At 36.2% G+C, this 22236-nt stretch overlaps 1 protein-coding gene across 1 annotated transcript; it reads left to right on the top strand.

Annotated features, from left to right (window-relative positions):
- Positions 1–764: 764 nt before the first annotated feature.
- LOC147406705 (protein S-acyltransferase 8-like) lies at positions 765–22040 on the top strand. Its single transcript, XM_086434871.1, has 5 exons — positions 765–1119; positions 10344–10529; positions 10844–11149; positions 11260–11493; positions 21150–22040. Exons 1-5 carry the CDS (start codon positions 1081–1083, stop codon positions 21639–21641), a joined length of 1257 nt encoding a protein of 418 aa, XP_086290997.1. The 5' UTR covers positions 765–1080; the 3' UTR covers positions 21642–22040.
- Positions 22041–22236: the final 196 nt, after the last annotated feature.

Here is a 22236-nt window from a genome sequence, read left to right as displayed (position 1 = left end):
TTAAAAAATAAATTCTTTTAAGGGCACCCCAATTTTCTTCTTCTCCTCTTTCTTTGATCTCTATCCCTTCTCTCTGTTTTTTCTTATTCTTCTTCTCCTCCGATCTCTCTTTCTCCCCCTCTTTGTTTTTTCTTATTTATATTCTCCTTCTCCTCCTCCAATGTTTTGATTTATAAGTGTTTGTGTATCATTATTTTTTCAACAACATCATGACTCAATTCTATAGTTTCGTTTCATTCCTCATGACCATTTTTGTTGATTGTGTCAAAATCAGACATCTGACATGTTTGAATCCATATCAAAATGATCATCTGACATGTTATCATCTATGTCAAAAATGCACATATGACATAAATCGTACCTCATTTTGATTCATTGTGTTAAAAGAGGAGGACGAGGAGAAAAAAGAAGAAGGAAAAAAAGAGAAGAAGAGAGAGATTGGAGGATAATAAGAGGAGGAAGAATAAGAAGAGAGGGAGAGAGAGAAAGATTGGAAGAGGAGGGGGGAGAGAAGAAGAAGAAGAAGAAAAAAAAAACAAAGAGAGAAAGATAAGAGGAGAACAAAAAAAAAATTGAGGTGCCCTTAAAAATAAAATGCTTTTAACAAAATAATTAAATATTTGAGGTGCTCAAAATCATAGGTGGGCCCTTAGATCTTAGTAACGTTTAGATATAATTTTCTTAAAATTTGAAGGTCAAAACTAAGTAAATTTGGAAAGATATAGCGGTAAAGAAGTCATTTTAATACGATTCGATCACAAGCAAACAGAGGAGAAGGGATGGGATATTTTATTTTTATTTTATTTTTTCCAGCCAATGTACCCGGAAGGTTTTCGAAAACATTCCGTAGACTCCCATAATCCAGATTGCCTTTTAGATCGAAAATATTATAAAATAAAAGTAAATAAAACCCTCTCTCTTTCCCATTTAAGAATCTCGAAGAAGCAGAAATCAATTAATCCATTATAGTTCGAACCCTTAGAAACTCGAACTTTCACGACTTTCGATCTGAAGAAGATGAACAACTATAAGTTCCAAATCTTCGATTATCTTCCTTCATAGTAAGGGCAGTCGTTTCTCATGGCCAAGCGTGTATACCAAGTTTGGAAAGGAAGTAATGTAAGATTATTATTTGAATTTTGTAGTATTTATTTATACTCTTGGTGCTTTTCTTTGTTGAGTGTATCACTTGGGTATGTTTTGAATTTTGATGGAAGTTGGAAATTGAATCGTGGATTCTACTTGATTTAGTAACAATTTGGGTTGGTTTTTCTAGTGTAATATAAGGTGGGTTTTGACCGATTGATGGTGGGTTTAGTTAACAATTTGCATTGGGTTGCGTTGTATTTGGTGTTTTGATAGTTTTTTTATCACTTGGACGTGTTTTAGTTCTGTTAGTTTTTTTGTCTACAAAATGGTAGATTATGAATGTTTTGTTTGTTTAATTACCTTAGTTGAATGATGTTTTACTAGTTTTGTTTGAAAAAAAATGTTTTTTGATTGACTGAGCTTGTTAGACTGTTATAGTTAGTTTTTCGGAATTGGGATTGAATTAATTTGTTCTTTGAATGCGATATGTGGTTATGTTCAAGGGATTTTGTTTTAATGTACAAGGAAATATCAATGCCTTGTTCTTATTAATGGTGTCTGGCGAAGCATACACGAGTGTTGGAGTTCATAGGAAGTGTTAGTGAAAGTAGGAAATTGGCGACTATTTTGGTATTCATCTTTCCAAAAGCATTTCTTTATTATAATGGGAAATTCTGTCACTATATTACATTTTATTTGAAATTTGAAATATTTTTTGGGTATGTTTATACAAACTATATCAAATTAGTTTGACACTTTCAAATACAATGAGGATGTTAAAGTTTATTCAGATTTGTTTGTTTGTTTTTAAAAAAAAAAAATATAAATTAGCAGAGCAATTCCATTAAAAACAAAATAGAGAAAAGGGGAAAGGGTACTCAAAATGTAGGTTGAGGGGACCATCTGGGAGGCAGTTTGGAAGAAATAGCTAACAACAATGAAAATTAAAGCAAAGCCAATTGAAAGTATCAAATACCAAAAATGCAGCAAGACCATATGCAATTTTCATGATATAATAAAGTCTTATCTAGAAAGGAAGTCTTCAAATAAGATCCCCTTGGAGTACATTCAGAGCTTGTACCATAGCTGGTCTAGATAGCTATTTTCTTAAGGTTCCCACAATCAAAAGGAATAATAATAGAGATAAAGGATCCTTTTGCCTCAACCCTCGGGAAATCCAGAAAACCTAACAGGGCTGCCATGATAGAGAAAGAAGCAGATCTCATGCACTTCATAATCCAACTCCTCCACCTCCCTCCCACAAAATCTATTAAGTCGTTCGGTCCAGGGGCTTTGCCTTCTTGTCAGATCTCTTCTCACAAGATTTCTCAAGCCAACTAGTGTGCTCCCCACTAATAGTATCAAACATTAAACCATCCAACACTGGCTTGGAGGTTTAATTCTTAGAGTACATCTTAGTGTAGAGGTCCACAATCTCGTTTCTAAAACAGTCTTCTCTTTCCACTTCATTCCTGGGACTTTTATGGCCTAGAGATCCCACTAGCTTTTCTATGAACATTAGATAGTACTGTTGCCCCCTTCCTTGAACCTCTTCACTTTGGCTATTTTGCTCCTAACCAATCTTCTCCTTGTTAGAAATTCATTAGACATTCCGCTTTTGCATTTTCTCATCTCATTCTTTCTTCCATTGAGACACTATCGATTCCTCTTTGCATCTAACCCTTTGATCACCTCCAAAATTTTCCTTCTTCTTTAAATCCACCCTCCAAATTCCTTCTTATTCCACCATCTGAATATTTACCAAGACTATCTGTAAAATCTCCAGTTCTTTTTCCAGCCTAGGTTTCAAATTTGCACTCTCTTGATCTTCTTGTTAGCACTCAAATCTCTACAACTTTGAGTTTTATCCCTCCACCATTTCCTCCTCTTTCCTACCCGACCTAGGTTCATATTCACAAACCATGCTTCTACTATGAAGTGATAGTCTTCACAGTTGAAGCATAGGCTGTGAGGAGGTTTTCTTGCTAACTACTTATCTATGGGTTCATCGTGATATCTATATATCAAATAATGCTCTATAGGATCCAATGAACGTTGAGAGGGACATCACGAGTACCCATTTTTTGTTTGTACTTCAAAAACCTTGTTACACTCATCAAAGCATCTTTATCTTATATTTTGGGACACCTTATATGTATCTTCTAGATATTGGTTTAGATGCTAAACAATGGGTAATTTTCAAAGTACTTTTTCTTTGGAATGTTGGCTAGTAGGGTGGCAAGTCTAATTTTGTTGTTTAAAGCATATGGGTAAAGTTAAGTAATGATTATTGGCCACTTAGAGATGAGTTTATGCGGCTTTGGACGGAGCCTTTTAGGTGAAATATGGTTGTTGTAAAGTTGGTGGAAATCTTTTAGTTCTGATTGTTTTCATGGGCAAAGATTAAAGTCCTTTGGAGCAAGATAGACAAGATCGAATCAAATTTTGAAATCGGAAGGAGTGGGATTCAAATAAAATTGGATTTAAACTATTGGATTGTAAAATTCTATTTTTTTTCTTTGCCAGTTAAAAACATGAAATACCATCCAAAAAATTAAAACAAAAGTTATAATATGATCTATCATTATGAAAATATCATGCAATGAAAAGGTTTTGTAAAACCACTTGCATATAATAACAAAAAAAAAAGGAAGTCTTGATACACTATTTAAAGGTTGTTTTAGACTCATAGTTATCATTATCATCATCAAAGTCTTCTACCAAAGATTTGAGGTTGGCAAAACGAACCCTATTCTCCCATTCCATTTCGTCCAGAGCCGTACCTTCTGTTGAAAGTGTATTCATATCCACTTTCACTACGTCAGTGCATGTTCTTTTAGGCCTTGCTCTCACTCTTTTATAATCTTCAATTTGCATATTCCTTCTTAGGCTGTAATCACTCTTCATTGAACGTGCTTAAACTATCTCAATGACTCTCTCTTAGTTTATATCTTATTGGAGCTATTCCTACATTTTCTTGAATGTGTTCTTTTCTAATTTTATGTTCTTTGTCTTTCCATTCACTTGTTCTCATTGCAATCGGGCTTCATTGCAACACCCTGCCTTTGGGGAACACCTTAGCATGAATTGAGTGAAATGTATGACCAGGATTTGTGTTTGGAGGTGGTGGTTTTTATACACCAATTGCCAACCCGATGCAATCCTCCCCCTTTATCTAGGCTTGGGACTGGCAATGTATTGCAAAGGAAACGTTACACAGGCAGGGTTTCTTGACTTTTTGTTATACAAACAAAAATTAAAAAACAAAAATTGTGTATCATTTGGATATGCATTTATTTTCATCCGCATTTGGTGATGTTAGGTATTTTTTTAAATCACCTATTAATGTTCTTTTATGTAATGTTTAAGGTTTTGGATAAACAAAACACACAAATATAAGAGTCATTATTCAGTTAAAACCTGCTCCATGATTGTATGCAATTCGTAATATTTAAAATCATGAATTTTACTCAAATCATAAGATTTGCACATAAATCATAGGATTGTTATCAAAGGGGTTTAAACATAATATTGGATTCGAAAGATGCCATTTAGCTAAGTTGGTAAAGTCAATGGGTGTTGATACCATGACATGGGTTTAATTCCCATCATCACTGAGTTACTGATCTCATTAAAAGCAAGCTTACCAGTTAAAAATATCAACATAAGATTTTATTGGAATCTCATGTTTTAACATGTAAATCCTAGGATTTCAGCAACATTGCTTTGGAGGGATAAGTAGAGTGACAATCTTCCAATACGATTATTAAATATAGAAGATTGTATGGTGGCTGAACTAGGTTTCAGAAGGATGGGCCTTATGGGGAAGCGTCACATGGTGTTTATCTTCGATATTTGACATGCAACACTTCCAAAGTTAAGGAATGCTTTGTTAGAAGGGATCTGACGTCTCATGACAATATATACTAAGAAGAATCTGGTTGAAGAGGAGATTTTGTCACTTTTACCCCTTTCATCACATCCGAAGGAAATGTGTATCCCATTATTTAGGACTTGGAGATTGTTGATTAGGGGGAGAAAATTTAGCTCTTAGGTTAAAATGCTGAGGTTCTTCTGGCCATGCTGCCCAAAAAATGTTTATTGGATGGGTAGAGAAATGAACATTTTGCAACTTGGGCAATTATTCCGTACTTCGTCAATACTAGTTTTGACATAAAAATCACCTTTACTATTCATTAATTAGTGGGCTGACTTTTAGGATGGCTTGATGCCTATTGGGGTCCTATTGAAGTCAACGACCGATGAAGATAACAAAACTTCGAGAATGTTAGAAGTGGGATTTATTAGCTCAGTGCTAGAGTTGGTCAGGTATCATCTTCAAATTCTAGGATTTTTAGATGGGATATTCGTAGATAGTAAGTTTATGGTTGTTAAGACGCTCAAGTAACTGAAGACAACTAATATATTGTGAAGAAAACGTAGGAGATACTTTTTATTTCATCTTTGTACTTTCATTTTTTGCTTCAAAAATTCAGAAAAACTTCTTGTTTGGATTGGTTCAACTAATGAAGGGCATAAAAGTGAGAGCATATTGAAGCCAACAAACTCAATAACCAAAGTATCCCCTCTTCCCCTAGGAAAACAAGTTCGAATGTTCAATTGTGTGTGTGGTAAAGCTTGATTTAGGGATCATGAGAAGGAGTTCTTTTATTATTGATTTTGTAGTGCAAACTTGGAGGAGGGATTAAGAAAGTTTTTATCAGTTACGTGTTTTTTTATAGGTTTCTCATTTGGTTTGTTTTGTGATGGGCATGAACCTGAGACGTATGATCTTTTAAAATGCATTCTAGGAGGGTGGTTGTTACTTCCTCCCACAATTGTACACGTTAGATAGAGAAAAATGTGAGATTTTGGTGGAATTTCTTTCCAAAGAAATAAGTGAAGGGTATTTTAGGTATTTTTTTTCTAAGACATCTCTATACATCCTTTTCAACCCCATGGTTTTAAAACACGTTAAGTCCATCTAGTTCATCCACAACTATCGAGTTGACTGGTCCAAGTCATCTCATCCTAAAATAGGTAAATTGTTGAATTCATTATATATAATTTACAAATATATAAATTCATAATTTTTTTTTTATTATTATAAAATAGGATGGATTAGAGAATTTCCAGTTACAAGGTCATATTTTTATTTATAAAGTAAATATTAAAATTATTAATTTTTTTATTATAAAAAACTTGATCATCTCAGACGGTTTTATTAATCCATTCGATATGTAGACAATATTGGACAAGTCATACCAGATCTTGGACATTCACGTGGTAAATATCGCTTGTTCCACAAATAATACAAAGATGACTTAGGTTAGGTGAGTATCTCGGTCTCAGACATGTTTTTTTTTTTTATTTAATAAAAAAAAACGATCATGTTTCTAACTCATTCCTTTAGCTAAGTGTTAAAGGCTTGAGGAGAGTTGATTGTATGACCTAGGTTCAAATCTCGTTGAACCCATCTTCCCCTTCATTAACCACTAATCCCCTGCTTGCTTAGCACAAAAAAAACTTGTTGCATCCCATATTGATATTGAGTTGAGTAGCTTAAATCATCTCGGTCTCTTTTGTGAACAAGTGGGATTTACAATGTGTATCGACCTTCACACGACTCATTTGAGACCAATTATCACTCGTCCAATATTTTGTAAATGTTAACTGAATCAGTAAAAATCAGTCGAGTCAACAAGTTTTTATACTTCTATCAAAATTTTCTAAATATTTGGTAAAAATTATTAAACTTTAATAATTTAAATATGTATTTTATAAATAAAAATATGATCTTGTGCGTGGAATTTTCTAATCCACCCTATTTTGTTTTTAAAAAAAACAACACAATTCTATAAATTTTTACGATGACTCAACTGAGTCAACTCGATAGTGATAAGGGAACAAGATGAAATTACTGTGTCTCAGAACCATGAGTAGAAAAGGACGAATAGAGATATTAAAAGGACTGTGGAGATTTTAGAAAATGAAATACCCTCAACTAATTTCTTAGGAAATATCCCACCAAAATCTCAACTCTTTCTCTACCTAACGTGTAGGATTGCGGAAGTAACGGCCACACTCTTAAGAGGAGCCTGGGGCTAGCATTCCTCATTTGGAATATGAGAAGGTCATAGGAAGTGATATAGTTCTAAGCAACTGTGACTATTCTGGTTCAACCAAACGTCTCATAGTTAGTATGGGTGAAAGTTTGCAATTGGAGGTTCATAGCTCAAGGCCTTTAGTAGGTAAAACCATCTTCATCTTTTGAGGGGAAATGGCCTTAGACTCACCGAGGAGATTCAAGGATTAATTTTCCAATCGAGTTTGGATTGAGAGTTGAAGACACACTAGAAGAGGGAAATTCATTAGTGATCAATGATTTTGAGTATAATGTGTTGTAATGTTGGGGTTTGAGCACTTAGGATAGAAGGGTGGCGATCATATGCAGAACTAAGAGCTTTTTGTACAAGGCCTAGTCTAGTCGTATCAACATACAAAATCCTTGCAAATGCCTTAACATCTAGGATGAAGAAAGTCATTGACTCTGTATTTGGATCGGAGCAAAGAACTTTTTTAAGTGGTCGATAGATCTTAAATGCAATACTTATTGCAAATGAATGCATATATTCGAAGGATCAGGTCTGGTTATTTGGAGATCTTTTGCAAAATTGATCTAGAGTAATGATCATGTGATCTGGGAATTCTTAAGCATGGATTTTAGAGAGAAATGGATAGGGTGGGTTATGAAGTGTATGGTCGGCCAATGGTAGTCTAGCGGGCTACTTCAATAAGTCTGGAGGTTTGAGACAAGGGGATCCTCTATCCCCATTTCCATTACTCATAGTAACGTAAGCCTTAAGTCGATCAACATCAAGGGCCATATCATTGTGTCGTTGTTAGGCTTTGTGATAATGGAAGGTGGCTTGCTGATAAGCCATCTTCAGTTTGCTGATGATACTCTAGTCTTCCTAAATGGATCACTAGAGAAGCTGAGATTCCTTAGAGACTTGCTTTACTGTTTTGTGGTAATCTCTAGTTGAAATACCTTAAGAGTCTTGCTTTACTACTTTGTGGCTTTGCGACAATCTCATGATTGGAAACCCATGTGCAAAAGAGTACCCCTTATGGATTCGATAATGTTCCCTATATTCACACACTTTTAAGGTCTTTTGGGTATGAAGCTAGGTTTTTTCCATCATTGTATTTGGGTTTACCGCTAGGTGCACCGTACAAAAGTCAATGCATATGGGATCTAGTAATTGAAAGGTACGAAAGAGATGCTTTACTTGGGAAAAAGGGAAATGAGATCTTCTAAATGAATCCCGTGTTTGGAAAGGTGTTATACGGTTTTGCCTGGTTTCCACTCAAGGCTTTTGGGGTTAGTAGAGGAAACAAGATTAGATTCTAAGAAGATTGGTGGTGTGGTAATTTGTCATTGTTTATATAATTTCCATTTCTATTTTTTTCATTGAAAAAATGCATATTTCAGCCTTTATTGTTTGTAATGAAAGCGAACTGTCATGGGACTTCCGTTTCAGGATGGTTTTAATGATTGGGAGATTCGAGATATAGCTAATCTTATCAATCAATTTTCACACGTCCCTATTGTATAATCAAAAAGAGGGTCAAAGGTCATGGACCAGTAGCCAGGATTGAACTTTTTCAATATAGTCATTTTATTCATCCTTATTGCCTACATCTCCCATGGATTTTCCTTCCATTCGCTTGGGGTCCTAAAATACCATCAAAGGTAGCCTTCTTTGCCTGGTTAGTTGCGTTGGGTAAAGTCCTAACCACCGACTTTTTGATTAAACATGAACACTTCTAATGCCAAACTTTTTGTTTCCTTGGTCGAACTACTGGTGAATCGGTTCAACATATTTTACTTCATTGATTCATTAGGGTGATTTTGGTCTCATTTCCTTTCGTTATTCCATACTCATTAGGTCTTTCCTAAAATTTGGTATAGTATATTGTTTCAACCGTATTTCTCATCTCGAGGCAAGCTCGTAAGCCACACATGCCTCCAAAAACACCGCTTCTAAGCAAATGGGTATGGAGGTTTGGGTGGAGCAAGGAAGCTTTTGGAGGATAATAATTAAGGAGAATTATGGTGAGAGATTCTTTGATTGGGAGAGAAGGGAAGTGAGAGTTTCTTATGGATCCAGTGTTTGGAAAGGTAGTTTTTAGAATTTGCCTCATTTCTGCACAAGGCCTTTCAGGGTAGTAGAGGAAACAAGATCAGATTCTAGGAAGATTGGTGGTGTGGTAATTTACCTTTGTCTATACAATTTCCATCTCTGTTTTCTGCCTAAGAAAAATGCATATTTCTACCTTTATTGTTCGCAATGAAAGCGAGTTGTCATGTTACTTTGGTTTCAGGAGGGGTTTTAATGATTAGGAGATCCGAGATATAGCTAAGCTTATCAATCGACTCTCACGCGTCCCTGTTGGACAATCAAAAGAGGATCAAAGGTAATGGATCAGTAGCCGGGACTGAACATTTTAGTAAAATCATTTTATTCATCCTTATTGCCCACATCTCCCAAGGATTTTCCCTCCATCTTTTTGGGGTCCTAAATACCATCGAAGGTAGCCTTCTTTGCCTGGTTAGTTGCGTTGGGTAAAGTTTTAACCACCAACCTTTTGACAAGGACTGCCAATGCCGAACTTTTGTTTCCTTTGTTGAGCTGATGGTAAATCAGTTCAACATATTTTGATTCATTGTTCATTCGTTACGGAGATCTGGTCTCATTTCCTTTCGTTATTACATACTCATTAGGTCTTTCCTAAAACTGTTCTAGAATTATTCCAAAGCTGAAAATTTCAGTTCTTTATTTTAAGAGAGAAAATCTTGTGGGCATTTATCCATTTTGCATTATGTTGGGGGGTTTGGAAGCCAAGAAACAAAAGAATCTTTGAAGGGAAGGAGAACACTCTTTAGGTAGTGATACTAAATATAGTTGGTCTTTTCTTTGTTTGGTGTATGCTTTTTGATGAGTTTCAAGGGAGCTTTTTTGAGGATTGCTCTTTTAAATGGAACCATTGTGTGCTTGGCAGTAGGTTAGATTGCTCCCCAATGCTTGTAATTATGTCGGTCTTCTCGACCTCATTTTTCTCTTATTTTTATAAAATTATACTTATACAAGAGACACTTGTGGGGTATTTTGATAATTCTACATCTTTCATATTCGTTATTTGGTTGTGCTTGTCTTGTATTCAACTTCCTTTCCTTCTTTTTTGTGCAGAAATTCTTCTTTGGTGGGAGGCTGATATTTGGGCCAGATGCTAAATCACTGCTCATCACAGTATTGCTCATCCTTGTTCCTGTTGTTACCTTTTGTGTACTTGTCGCATGGCATCTTCGCCACGAATTTCCAGCATATAATGCAGGATATGCTATTCTGGTGGTAGCAATCGTCTTTACAATCTATGTAAGTCTCCTTAACCTGTGTTTACTTTTCACTTCATGTGAACAGAAAAATATGTATTTATTTGTTTTTGTCTTCTATGAAATTTATAGATTTTATCGTTCATTATATGTTTCCATTGTTGAGGCATGTTTCATCGATTTATTTTTGTTTGTGGGTAAGCTGGAATATGTCAATCAACTGAGCTATGGATCTAATTCCCTGATTTGTGTTTAGTTAAGATTCTTGTAATGAATACTTCCATTGTTCTATCTTAGTGGTCTTGTAGGTATGCAAATATGGTCATTTTAATCCCTAAAAATGATTGGTCTTTATAGGTATTGGTACTGCTTCTTGTTACTTCAGCTCAAGACCCAGGTATTATCCCGCGTGCTTCACATCCACCAGAGGAAGATTTCTACCATGAGTCCTCGGCATCAGTTGAGATGGGTGGAAGACATACACCAAGCCTACAATTCCCTCGCACCAAAGAAGTTATGGTTAATAGTGTTGCCGTGAGGGTCAAGTATTGTGATACATGTATGCTGTACCGTCCTCCCCGCTGTTCTCATTGCTCCATATGCAATAATTGTGTAGAACGATTTGACCACCATTGCCCTTGGGTGGGCCAGTGTGTGGGACTGGTATGCCATTTAACATGCAGTTGTGAACCATTTTGCTTCTATTTTTCTTTTCCATGGCCATATTGAATTTGTTAATAATTGGATGTCTAACAACCTGTTTTTATGTGCAGCGCAATTACCGTTACTTCTTTATGTTCATTTCTTCTTCGACCATTCTTTGCATCTACGTGTTTTCTCTCTCAGCATTGTACATTAAGATTATCATGGATAACCAACATGGAACTGTTTGGAATGCAATGAAAGAGTCTCCTGCATCGGTGGTACTAATGTTGTATTGTTTCATCTCTCTCTGGTTTGTTGGTGGTCTCACTGGCTTCCATTTATACCTCATTGGCACAAACCAGGTCAGTAGTTTTCTCCGAATTGGACATTATTGTCTATTTCTGAGAATTTCTTTTTTATTTTTGTCTCCATTCCAGTTTGAAATCTGATTACTTAATACCATTTTTTAGTAACTTTCTTTTCATATATACTACACAAATTAATCTATGAATTGCATCAAGTCAATAATTTTCTTTTCATATATTACTAATTACTATTACCCTTTTATATTCAGTTTTGTTTCTATGCACAAAAAAAAAACCTGTTTTTTTAAACAAAACTATTTTTTATTTTTTATTTATTGAAAGCGGAATTTTAGAGGTGTACTCATCTTGATTTTATCTTTTGCATAGATTAAGGATAAGAGAACGGAATAGAATATAAAATACGATTTATATATAGTCATATAGATAAAAAAAAATAGAAAAAAAAGAAAAACATAGAAGAATTAGGCCCCGTTTGATAACACTGTCAACTTTTGCTCTTAGATTCTACTACGACTAAAAACAGTTGTCAGAAACAACTGTAAAAAGCTGGAACATTGAAAAGCTTGTTTGATAGTCTTGTAAAAGTGTTGTGCTGTTTACCAGAATTTAGTAATTATTATTTGATATAGCTGTTGGATTCTATTATATTATGGTAAAATGACCAAAATACCTTTAATGTTGATAATGCATCCACCAAAAATGACTAGAATACCCTAATAAATATATAATTACACTAATAGGGTCAGGATCTGTGTACGCCTATATCTACTCATATATCTACAACGTGTTTTGTCCCATGTGGGCTAAAAGTTTTAGATTGACGAGATCATCCTTACAAAAAATCAGCTAATTGTAAAACTTCTAACCCCATATTTATGAGTTGAAGAATTGTGGACCGTCCATTTTTTGTAAACCACTTTTGACGAGGTTAGAAGTTTTAGAATTAGCTGATTTTTGGTGTGGATGATCTCTTCATCATAGAGATAATCCTCACCAAAAATCCGCTCAATCTGAAACTTTTAGCCCACATAGGACAAAACATCATGTAGATATATGTGTACACGGATCCTGACCCTTACACTATATATATATATAAAATAAATTTATATTAAAAAATTATAATAATTATTATTTTAATTTAAATAAAATTTATAATTTTATTGAAATTTTGGCAACATCTCCTCTTAAAAATGGATGTATGAAATTTTCTTGATAAAGAAAATACCTGCATAATACACAATCCAACATCCACATAACATCTCATTTATATTCTTACATCATTTAAACATAATAACCATAACTAATATAATAAGTAGAACTGAAATAAATAAAAATATGAAAAATAGGCATCCAACAAATGCATGCGTACAAGATATTTAAGGAGATTGACCAACAACTTTCAAAATTTTCATCAATTAAACCAAAATAAATCACCAATTTCACATTAAACCAAATATTGGTGGTTCATTTCGGGTTTTTGATTAATGGGTCAACAAATTTCAGACTCTTTCATCAATCAAACCAAGATTAATACACATTAAACCAAATATTGGTGGTATAGAAAAATTGAATTTATTGAGAATTCTTGGATGATCATTACAAATGCCCCAATAGTGGTATTTATAGACCAACTATCCTATTACAAGAATAATCTAGAACTTCAAGAATATTCTAGAATAATAAACCAACTATCCTATTGTAGAACATTACAAGAATATTCTAGAAAGTTAAGAGTAATCAAGAATAATCAAGAAGAATATCCTATTTTTTGATTCTATGAGATCAGATTTCCGGATTCTTCTACACTCCCCCTCAAGTTGGTGCATAGATGTCAATCATGCCCAACTTGCTTATCAGATGTTCAAAGTTAGGTCTAGCAAGCCCCTTAGTCAAGATGTCGGCTGTTTGCTGACTAGAAGGCACAAACGGCAAGCAAACAGTTCCAGCTTCAATTTTTTCCTTAATGAAATGTCGATCAATCTCAATGTGCTTCGTCCTATCATGCTGGACAGGATTGTGAGCAATACTTATTGCAGCCTTATTGTCGCAGTACAGCTTCAGAGGAAGTTCCACAGTCATCTTGAGTTCTTCGAGGATTCTGTATATCCACAATACCTCACAGATCCCTTGAGCCATTGCTCTAAACTCAGCCTCTGCGCTACTTCTGGCAACAACATTTTGCTTCTTGCTTCGCCAGGTAACCAAGTTTCCCCACAAAAAGGTGCAATACCCTGAAGTAGATCTCCTGTCATTCACTGAACCTGCCCAATCTGCATCAGTAAATACCTCAACACTCCTTTGATTTGTCTTTTTGAAAAACAGACCTTTTCCAGGAGTAGACTTTAAATATCTCAAAATTCGGTAAACCGCCTCGAGGTGTTCTTCATAAGGTGCGTGCATAAATTGACTAACAACACTGACAGAAAAGGCAATATCCGGTCGAGTATGAGATAAATAGATTAGTTTTCCAACCAATCTCTGGTATCTACCAGTATCAACAGGAACACTTCTCTCTTCCCAAAGCTTTACATTGGGATCCATGGGAGTCTCAGCCGGTCTGCAATCATTTAACCCGGTTTCCTTCAAAAGATCAAGAATATACTTTCGTTGAGAGACAACGATTCCTTTCCTTGAACGAGCAACTTCCATGCCAAGGAAATATCTTAGTGCTCCCAAATCCTTGATTTCGAATTCTAAAGCAAGGCTCTTCTTCAATCTCTCTATTTCGATCACATCATCACTTGTGAGAATAATATCATCAACATAAACTATTAGCACAGCAACCTTTCCTTCATGAGAAAACTTGAAAAACAAGGTATGATCAGCTTGTCCTTGAGAATATCCTTGTTTTTTGACAGACTGTGTGAACTTCTCAAACCAAGCCCTTGGAGACTGTTTGAGACCATACAGGGACTTTTTTAGTTTGCATATTCTTGAGCCAAACTTCTCCTCAAAGCCCGGTGGACTATCCATGTACACTTCTTCCTCCAAGTCACCATTGAGGAAGGCATTCTTCACATCTAGTTGTTGCAAGGGCCAGTCCAGATTAGCAGCAATAGATAAAAGTACTCTCACCGTGTTTAATTTTGCAACAGGAGCAAAAGTCTCAGAATAATCAATGCCATATGTCTGGGTGAATCCCTTTGCCACCAACCTAGCCTTGTATCTTTCCACTGAACCATCAGAGTTGTACTTCACAGTGAAGACCCATTTACAACCCACAGTGGTCTTCCCAGCTGGCAATGCCTCAACACTCCAAGTATTGTTCTTCTCAAGAGCTTTCATCTCTTCAAGTACTGCTTCCTTCCACTTTGGAACCTTTAGAGCCTCCTGTACACTATTAGGAATTTCTACACTGGACAATTGAGAGGTAAAAGCAGCAAGAGATGATGACAATTTCGAGTATGATACAAATTTAGACAGTGGATGACTAGTATAAGATCTAACCCTTTTACGAAGAGCTATAGGAATGTCTAAATCAGAAGGCTTAGACTGACTGTTGGAAATAGAAAGAGAATTACCTGTAACAGACTCAGATTGTTGATTCGTCCTTGGTTCAGAATCATGGCTGTGCTGTAGAGTCAATTCGTCTTTCCTTTTCTTATGATTCTTCTTCAAGTAAACAATCCCTTTCCAAGTTCGGTCACCATCCTTGAATCTATTATCATGTTGTGACATTATAGTAGGTTGTTCCTTATTTTCGGTTTCCAAAATTTGTTGTTCAGAATTCTGATTTTTAAATTGTTTTTCAAATGTAGGTCTAGACTCAGGGGAAACATCACTCATAATAGGAGGATTTTCAAGGAATGAATCTTGGCCATTTACTGTAGGTGCAGAGATACTAGACTCAGATTCTTGCAAGAGAAACACATCATCTGAGAGAAAAACATTGCCCGAGTTAAATGAATCTTCCTTAAAAATCTCCCCCTGAAGATGAATATCCTTAAAATATGGTTGTTTTTCAAAAAATGTAACATCCATTGTGACAAAACATTTTTTCGATATCGGGTCAAAACATTTATAGCCTTTCTGAGTTGGGGAGTAACCAATGAAGACACATTTTATAGCTCTGGGCTCAAGTTTTCCAATTTTTCGATGTTCATGAACAAAAACCGTACAACCAAATATTTTTAGAGGTAGATCAGCAGAAAGTCTAGTAGTTGGAAAACAATTTGTGAAAACTTGGAAAGGAGTTCGAAATTGTAAAACTTTGGAGGGCATTCTGTTTATTAAGTACGCAGCAGTTAAAACAGCCTCTCCCCATAGATACTTGGGAACTTTAGTTGTAAAAAGTAATGCACGAGCCACCTCCAACAGATGTTTATTTTTTCTTTCTGCAACACCATTCTGTTGGGGTGTATCGATGCAAGAACTGTGATGAATTATTCCTTTTTCAAGAAAAAAATTTCCCAAGGTCGTGTTAAAATACTCTTTCCCATTATCACTCCTGAAAACTTGTATGTTAGTTTGAAATTGAGTCTGCACCATATTGTAAAAATTTTTAAAAACGCGTTCGGCCTCTGATTTTTCTTTCAATAAATACACCCAGCAGAGTCGAGTATGATCATCCGTAAATGTGATGAACCATCTCTTGCTAGAAGGTGTACTTATCTTATTAGGACCCCAAACATCACTGTGAATAATAGTGAAAGGTTTTGATGGTTTATATGGTTGTGAAGGAAAAGATGTACGGTGGTGTTTTGCAAATTCACATATTTCACAATGAAACATAGATGGATCTTTATTGCCAAACAACTTAGGAAATAAATGTTTTAAATATTTGAAACTTGGATGACCTAATCTTAAATGCCATAACATAATATTATTATTGGAAACAGAAATAGATTCAAAGCAGGAACTTATTTGTTGAGATTGTCGCCTCGATTCAGATCCATCATCAAGGAAGTAGAGTCCTCCACTCTGTTTAGCACTGCCAATCATCCTCCCCGAGGTCAAATCCTGGAACACACAATGAGTTGGGAAAAAATTAGTTTGACAATTTTGATCACGGGCTAGCTTGCTGACAGACAAAAGATTACAGGAAAGTTTGGGAACGTGAAGAACATCGTGAAGAGTGAGTGATGGAGATACTATAATAAAATCTTTTCCTGCAATGGCTGAAAGAGAGCCATCTGCAATCTTAATTTTCTGATTACCTGCACAAGGATTATATGAAGAAAAAAGATTTGACAACCCTGTCATATGATCGGTTGCACCTGAATCGATGATCCAGGTGCGATCAGGGTTGACACCAATGAGAGCTGTTTTCAGGTAATTACCTTTTTGAGCCAAAGAACAAGTAGGATTTTTCTGAGACTCGAGAATCTTGTACAGTTGGTCTATCTGCTCCTTGGTGAAAGGAAACGAATTTGAAGAAGACTGCTGCTCTTGATCCGAGACACTGGCCTGAAGTGCACGCCCCGCTCCACCAGACTTCTTCTTCCAGTTTTGAGGCTTGCCATGAATTTTCCAACAGGTTTCCCGTGTGTGCCACGGACGTTTGCAATGATCGCACCACGGCCGTTCAGAACGCTTACCATCCTTCTTCACCTCCTCCTGAAAATCTCGAGTTATAAGGGCAGAACTTTCTACTTCCGAGTTAGTAGTACTAGGAACCGATTTGTTGTTAAGCATCACACTCTGCCGTGCTTCTTCTCTCCGAACATCTGAGAAGGCCTCACGAATTGTTGGCAGAGGAGTTTTCCCTAAAATTCGGCCCTGCACCTCGTCTAATTCTTTGTTAAGTCCTGCTAAGAACATAAATACACGATCATTCTCCTGTCGTTTCATGAACCGGACACTATCATTCGCACACTCCCAGACATCATCATAACAGAGGTCTAACTCCTGCCACAATGTCATCAACTCGTTGTAGTAGGAGGTTACATCTCGGTCACCCTGTTTCGCGTGCCAAAGTTTGGATTTTAAACCAAAAATCTGCGAAAATTTTTCTAGATCGGAATACGTATCCCTGACTGCTTCCCAAACATCTTTGGCCGTCGGCAGGAACATGAAGGGCTTGCCAATTGCGGGTTCCATTGAGTTCACTAACCACGCAATAATCAAAGAATTTTCTGATTTCCAGGTCTTGAGAGTCGAATCTACATCGGCAGGTTTTGTCACTTCTCCTGTCAGATATCCAAGCTTCCCCTTGCCTTCCAAAATCAAACGAACGATTTGCGATCATTCCGTGTAGTTTTTTCCATTTAGACGGTGGATAATTAATTGGAACGAATTCGTGGACCCTTCTGAACCACTAAATGAGATGGAGGAGTTCAGGTTCGGACTTGTGGTGCTTTCCCCTGACACCACTGAGTCCTTACTAGTCGCACCGGTTAAAGCCGTCTTCCACGGATTTTGACCCGTCATAGGTAATCCCTAGATCAGAACCTAGTGCTCTGATACCATGTAGAAAAATTGAATTTATTGAGAATTCTTGGATGATCATTACAAATGCCCCAATAGTGGTATTTATAGACCAACTATCCTATTACAAGAATAATCTAGAACTTCAAGAATATTCTAGAATAATAAACCAACTATCCTATTGTAGAACATTACAAGAATATTCTAGAAAGTTAAGAGTAATCAAGAATAATCAAGAAGAATATCCTATTTTCTTGATTCTATGAGATCAGATTTCCGGATTCTTCTACAGGTGGTTCATTTCAATTTTTGATAAGTGTACCAACGAATTTCAGATTTTTTCGTCTATCAAACTATAGTCAATTACCAAATTTCAGATTTTTTCATCAATTAAACTAAAATAAACTAACAAATTTCATATTTCATACACAAGAAACCATTGAAGAAGAACATAACTAAAATAAACCAACAAATTTCAGATTTCATAGACAGGAAACCATTGAAGAAGAACATACTTGTAATTCGGCAGTTGATCGAAGTTGACGATGGTGATTGTAGTCGATCCAAGGTATGAATCTAATGGGAAATACGATCTATCAATTTTTGAAGAACATACAGTTAGGGTGCTTAAATCAACATACCTGATGCTTCAAATCGAAAAATATATTAGGGTTCTTCAAATACAGTTGAGATGCATCTTACCTATAGTTTGGCACTTGACCAGAGTTGATAACAATGGTTATTGCCATTAATAGATCTAGTAGTGTTTCAATGAAAAGAGATGAGGAATGAGTTTGATTGAGGAGGGGGATGTTAGATCTGGGATATTCAACATATTTTTATTATTTGTTTAAGGTTATTTTTGTCAATTTACATAAACCGTTTTTATTGTGTCTGCTTCTCCCACAAACGCATATTTTGAAAGTGCCTAATACCCGCTTGATCAAACCATGTTTGAAAAAGCTGAAATTTTACCCATTTTTTTCGTAACAAATGGTAATCACAGCGTATACGTGTGTTTTAAACCCACCAAAAGCACAAAAGCGCAGTTTGAAAGCAGAATCAAACACCACCTTAATGTTTATTCTTTGCAAAAGCGCGGCCAAAAGGCATACGTGTCAGCTGTTTTTATGTTTATTCTTTGCACCTTATGGGTTTTCATGAGGTTACTAGGAGGTGTGCCTTGACTCTTATACATCACAAGCTTCTCTAAAAATAATGATGCTGGCCAGCTGGGGTTACTTATTTGATGACTCTTATTGGTAAAGCTCAATACCTTGATGAGTTGGCAGGTTTTTTATGAATGTTCTGGCCGCCCCTACCATCCCCATGGGTGTCACATTTACTTAAAACCCCAAATTAGTCATTAACCTGTTTCATGAATATGATGGATCTTAGTCATTGTGGAAGGTTTCCTTGAAATGTTCACTACATGCAAGTCTTTCTGAGCTTCCTTGAAAGGGGATGCAACAGCTTCGTGCCAGGAATCTGAGTAACTTTACTATTTTTATTTATTTTGGTGCTTCAATTAGTTTGGTAAACTTCCATTTCTAAGCCAACTGTCAATAACTACAAAACACAGAAGGGAGTTCCGAGGAGTTTCTCTAACCTTGTGGTTAGAACAACATATGTACACTATAAATACCAAGGTAGTATCCATCTAATATCTCTCTCTATGAACACTAAAAGCCCTATTTTAGAATGACTTCAACACTTGTCAGTGTCCGGCTCAGATCCAAGTTGTCTAACATGGCACCTTGGAGAAGCTTTAGTCTCATACTTGTCCATACACATACAAATTTTAGTTATATTAAATCAGAAGGTTTTCTAAAATGAAAACAGGTGAACAAATATGGGAAGTAAAAGAAAACGATTATCAGTAACTTTTCCATATTCCATAGCACTATCCAGTGACTTGATTCAATCCCAACACCCAAAGGAAGGATGAAATTCTTTGGGTATGTACTTTTAAGTAGGTTGTCAAACTCAAAACTTGCCAGATATTCATGTTCATTGGGATCCTTGCAAGATTGATGGTTTATGCTTGGGATAACCTTGGTGAAGCGAGTTGAGGTGGTTTGATAAGAAACGATAATAGAGTTCTTATAGTGAGGTTTTATGCTTACTTTGGGAGGTGTAGAAATGTGGTTTAAGAGTTCAAGCATTATTTGAAGGTGTAAGATATGTGCCAGAAAGCCCGACATAGTGATTGAATTGGATTTCTCTATAGTTGTGATTGCATTAAAGGGCAGGGGTTACCCTTGGACTGGGATTTTGGGTGAATATGGTGCTGCAAAGGTTTGAATGCTTCAATTGGTATATATGTCATGTATTCCATGAATCAAATGGTCCAGTTGATGCAGGGTTTCTATGGGTGTTCACTCCAAATCAAATGCCATTTTTCACAATGCACAAGCTTTAACTGGGAGAGTTTGTTTTTCCTATGTCGGTATTGGTCTCCCAAACTTTCAATTCCCACCAAGCTGTGTCTGTAGGGTGTATGCCTCCGAAATTCTGTGAACTATTTTTAAACTTCAATAATCTTGTGCTTGCCTAGCAAAATAAATAGATAAATAAAAGTAAAGTCATCTATAAAGGATGGAATACACCAGCCTTACTAGAGAAATAATTTTTTTAAGGGGACAAATCACCAGAATAAAGGGTGTCACTGACAGACACTTCGATAATCATATATAATTATATACCAACATGGGGGGAGATAAAATCTAAAAGTGCCATGTTATAGTTACATAACAGAAGGCAGTGACTGAAAGCAAAGAAACTAAAACTAACGCTGCCTAATGTGTGGGGGAGTAATCCTGAAGAACTCATTTAGATGTTTGTAATTTGTAAGGGCTTCCATCTATGAGAATGCTGGCTAAAGCGATGAAGGTTTTTCGGGTCTGGTTGATGGTCCTCAACCGCCTCTCATAGTCATCATTGTGTTGATGGTCATTTTCTCAAACTCCTTTTACTTGCATATGATTTGTGTCTCATCTAGATTGGAAAAGTACCCAAATGTGGAAGAAATAGAGGCATTGAAAAGCAGTAAAAGAAAAAGAAAAAAAAAAATGAGACATGAAAGTTGCTTTGTTGCCTGGGAATGATTTACTCCAATAGCAGTGTTCAATTCAGTCAAATAAATTTTATGATATAAACTTCTTACTATTTTGCATAATCTGCTGCTGACTAGTATTAAATTAGTTTTTACCAATAGGTCTTTCTTTTCTAGAACTATTAAGATTTTTTCAACCACACGATATTCTGCTTGATTATTCTTAAAGTTGCAGCTTTCTCATCAATTGGTACTTCTATTATGTGTTCAGACAACATATGAGAATTTCCGGTACAGAGCTGATAGTAGGCTTAATGTCTACAACCGGGGTTGCGTGAATAATTTTTTTGAAGTGTTCTGCATGAAGATAATGCCTTCGAGAAACAAATTCCATGCTTATGTACAGGAGGAGGTTCAAAGGCCTCACATGGCCCGTACCCGGGAACCGGTACTAGATGATTCAGGTGGAGACCCACGTGCCAAGGTAGAGGATGATCTAGAGATAGGTGGAGATCTACTGAAGATTTCCCAGCGTCGTAACTTTGTTGAAGCCAACGAAGATGTAGATGTACGCAGTAGAGGAAGCAACGGAACACATCATGATTCTTCTGAGGCTGAATTTGGTTTGGGTTCAGGTCAGCAACCATCAGGACAAGAGGCACGCCACTTGAGTTGGGGCAGGAGAAGTGGGAGCTGGGAGATAGCACCGGATATTCTCTCCATGAATACTGCAACCACTCAAAACAGAGGCAATAACCATTAAGATTATTCCAGTTGATTTCTTGCAACTTTCACGTGACGCCAACACACGAAATACTTGAATGTTCTTTTGTGGGTTTGGAAGGTTTAATTCAGGCCATGGTGGAGCATAATGGGCACTTGGTAAGATACAAATGTACCCATGGGAATCAATTATCCTTTTTTTTTTTTTTTGAGGGGGGGGGGGGGGGGGGGGGGGGATGTAAGCTGTTGAATTTCTTTAGGAAGACATTGGGAGTGTGTTGTAATTGTTGAAGGTAGGTGATAGAAGTTTCTTCTGCCTTTCCTTTTCTTGTATTTTTTGTGGGAGGGAGGGACTTGGTGTTGAGTTAACAGTTGATGTTTGAGAATCTTTATTGTTGGCTCTGATTATTTTGTGTAAATCATGATTTAAGATGTATAATGTTTCTGTTTCTCATCAGGTTAAGTACAGTTGATTCAATATGGGGAGGGTGTAGGTCCTCCCTATATTTGCACTGGGTTTCAGTATCTGATCGATCCTCACCAAATATTAATTTGGTGGGCTGTTCTCTCTGTTTCTTCTCAACTGTTTTGCTCCCCATATCTATAAACAAAAGTATCTCAAACAAAACTACCTC

This window comes from Akebia trifoliata, chromosome 3, assembly GCF_017979445.1.
Source record: "Akebia trifoliata isolate Shusen 1 chromosome 3, ASM1797944v1, whole genome shotgun sequence".
NCBI classification, from domain to species: Eukaryota; Viridiplantae; Streptophyta; class Magnoliopsida; order Ranunculales; family Lardizabalaceae; genus Akebia; species Akebia trifoliata.
The sequence above is the reverse complement of the archived record's forward strand: the minus strand, read 5'-3'. Positions and strand labels throughout refer to the sequence as shown.

Excerpts from the sequence above, each read along its gene's own strand:
- LOC147406705 (XM_086434871.1), top strand. The coding sequence starts at position 1,081 with ATGGCCAAGCGTGTATACCAAGTTTGGAAAGGAAGTAAT. Across the intron at positions 10,530-10,843 it reads CAATCGTCTTTACAATCTAT|GTATTGGTACTGCTTCTTGT; the intron begins GTAAGTCTCCTT and ends TGGTCTTTATAG. Across the intron at positions 11,150-11,259 it reads TGGGCCAGTGTGTGGGACTG|CGCAATTACCGTTACTTCTT; the intron begins GTATGCCATTTA and ends TTTTATGTGCAG.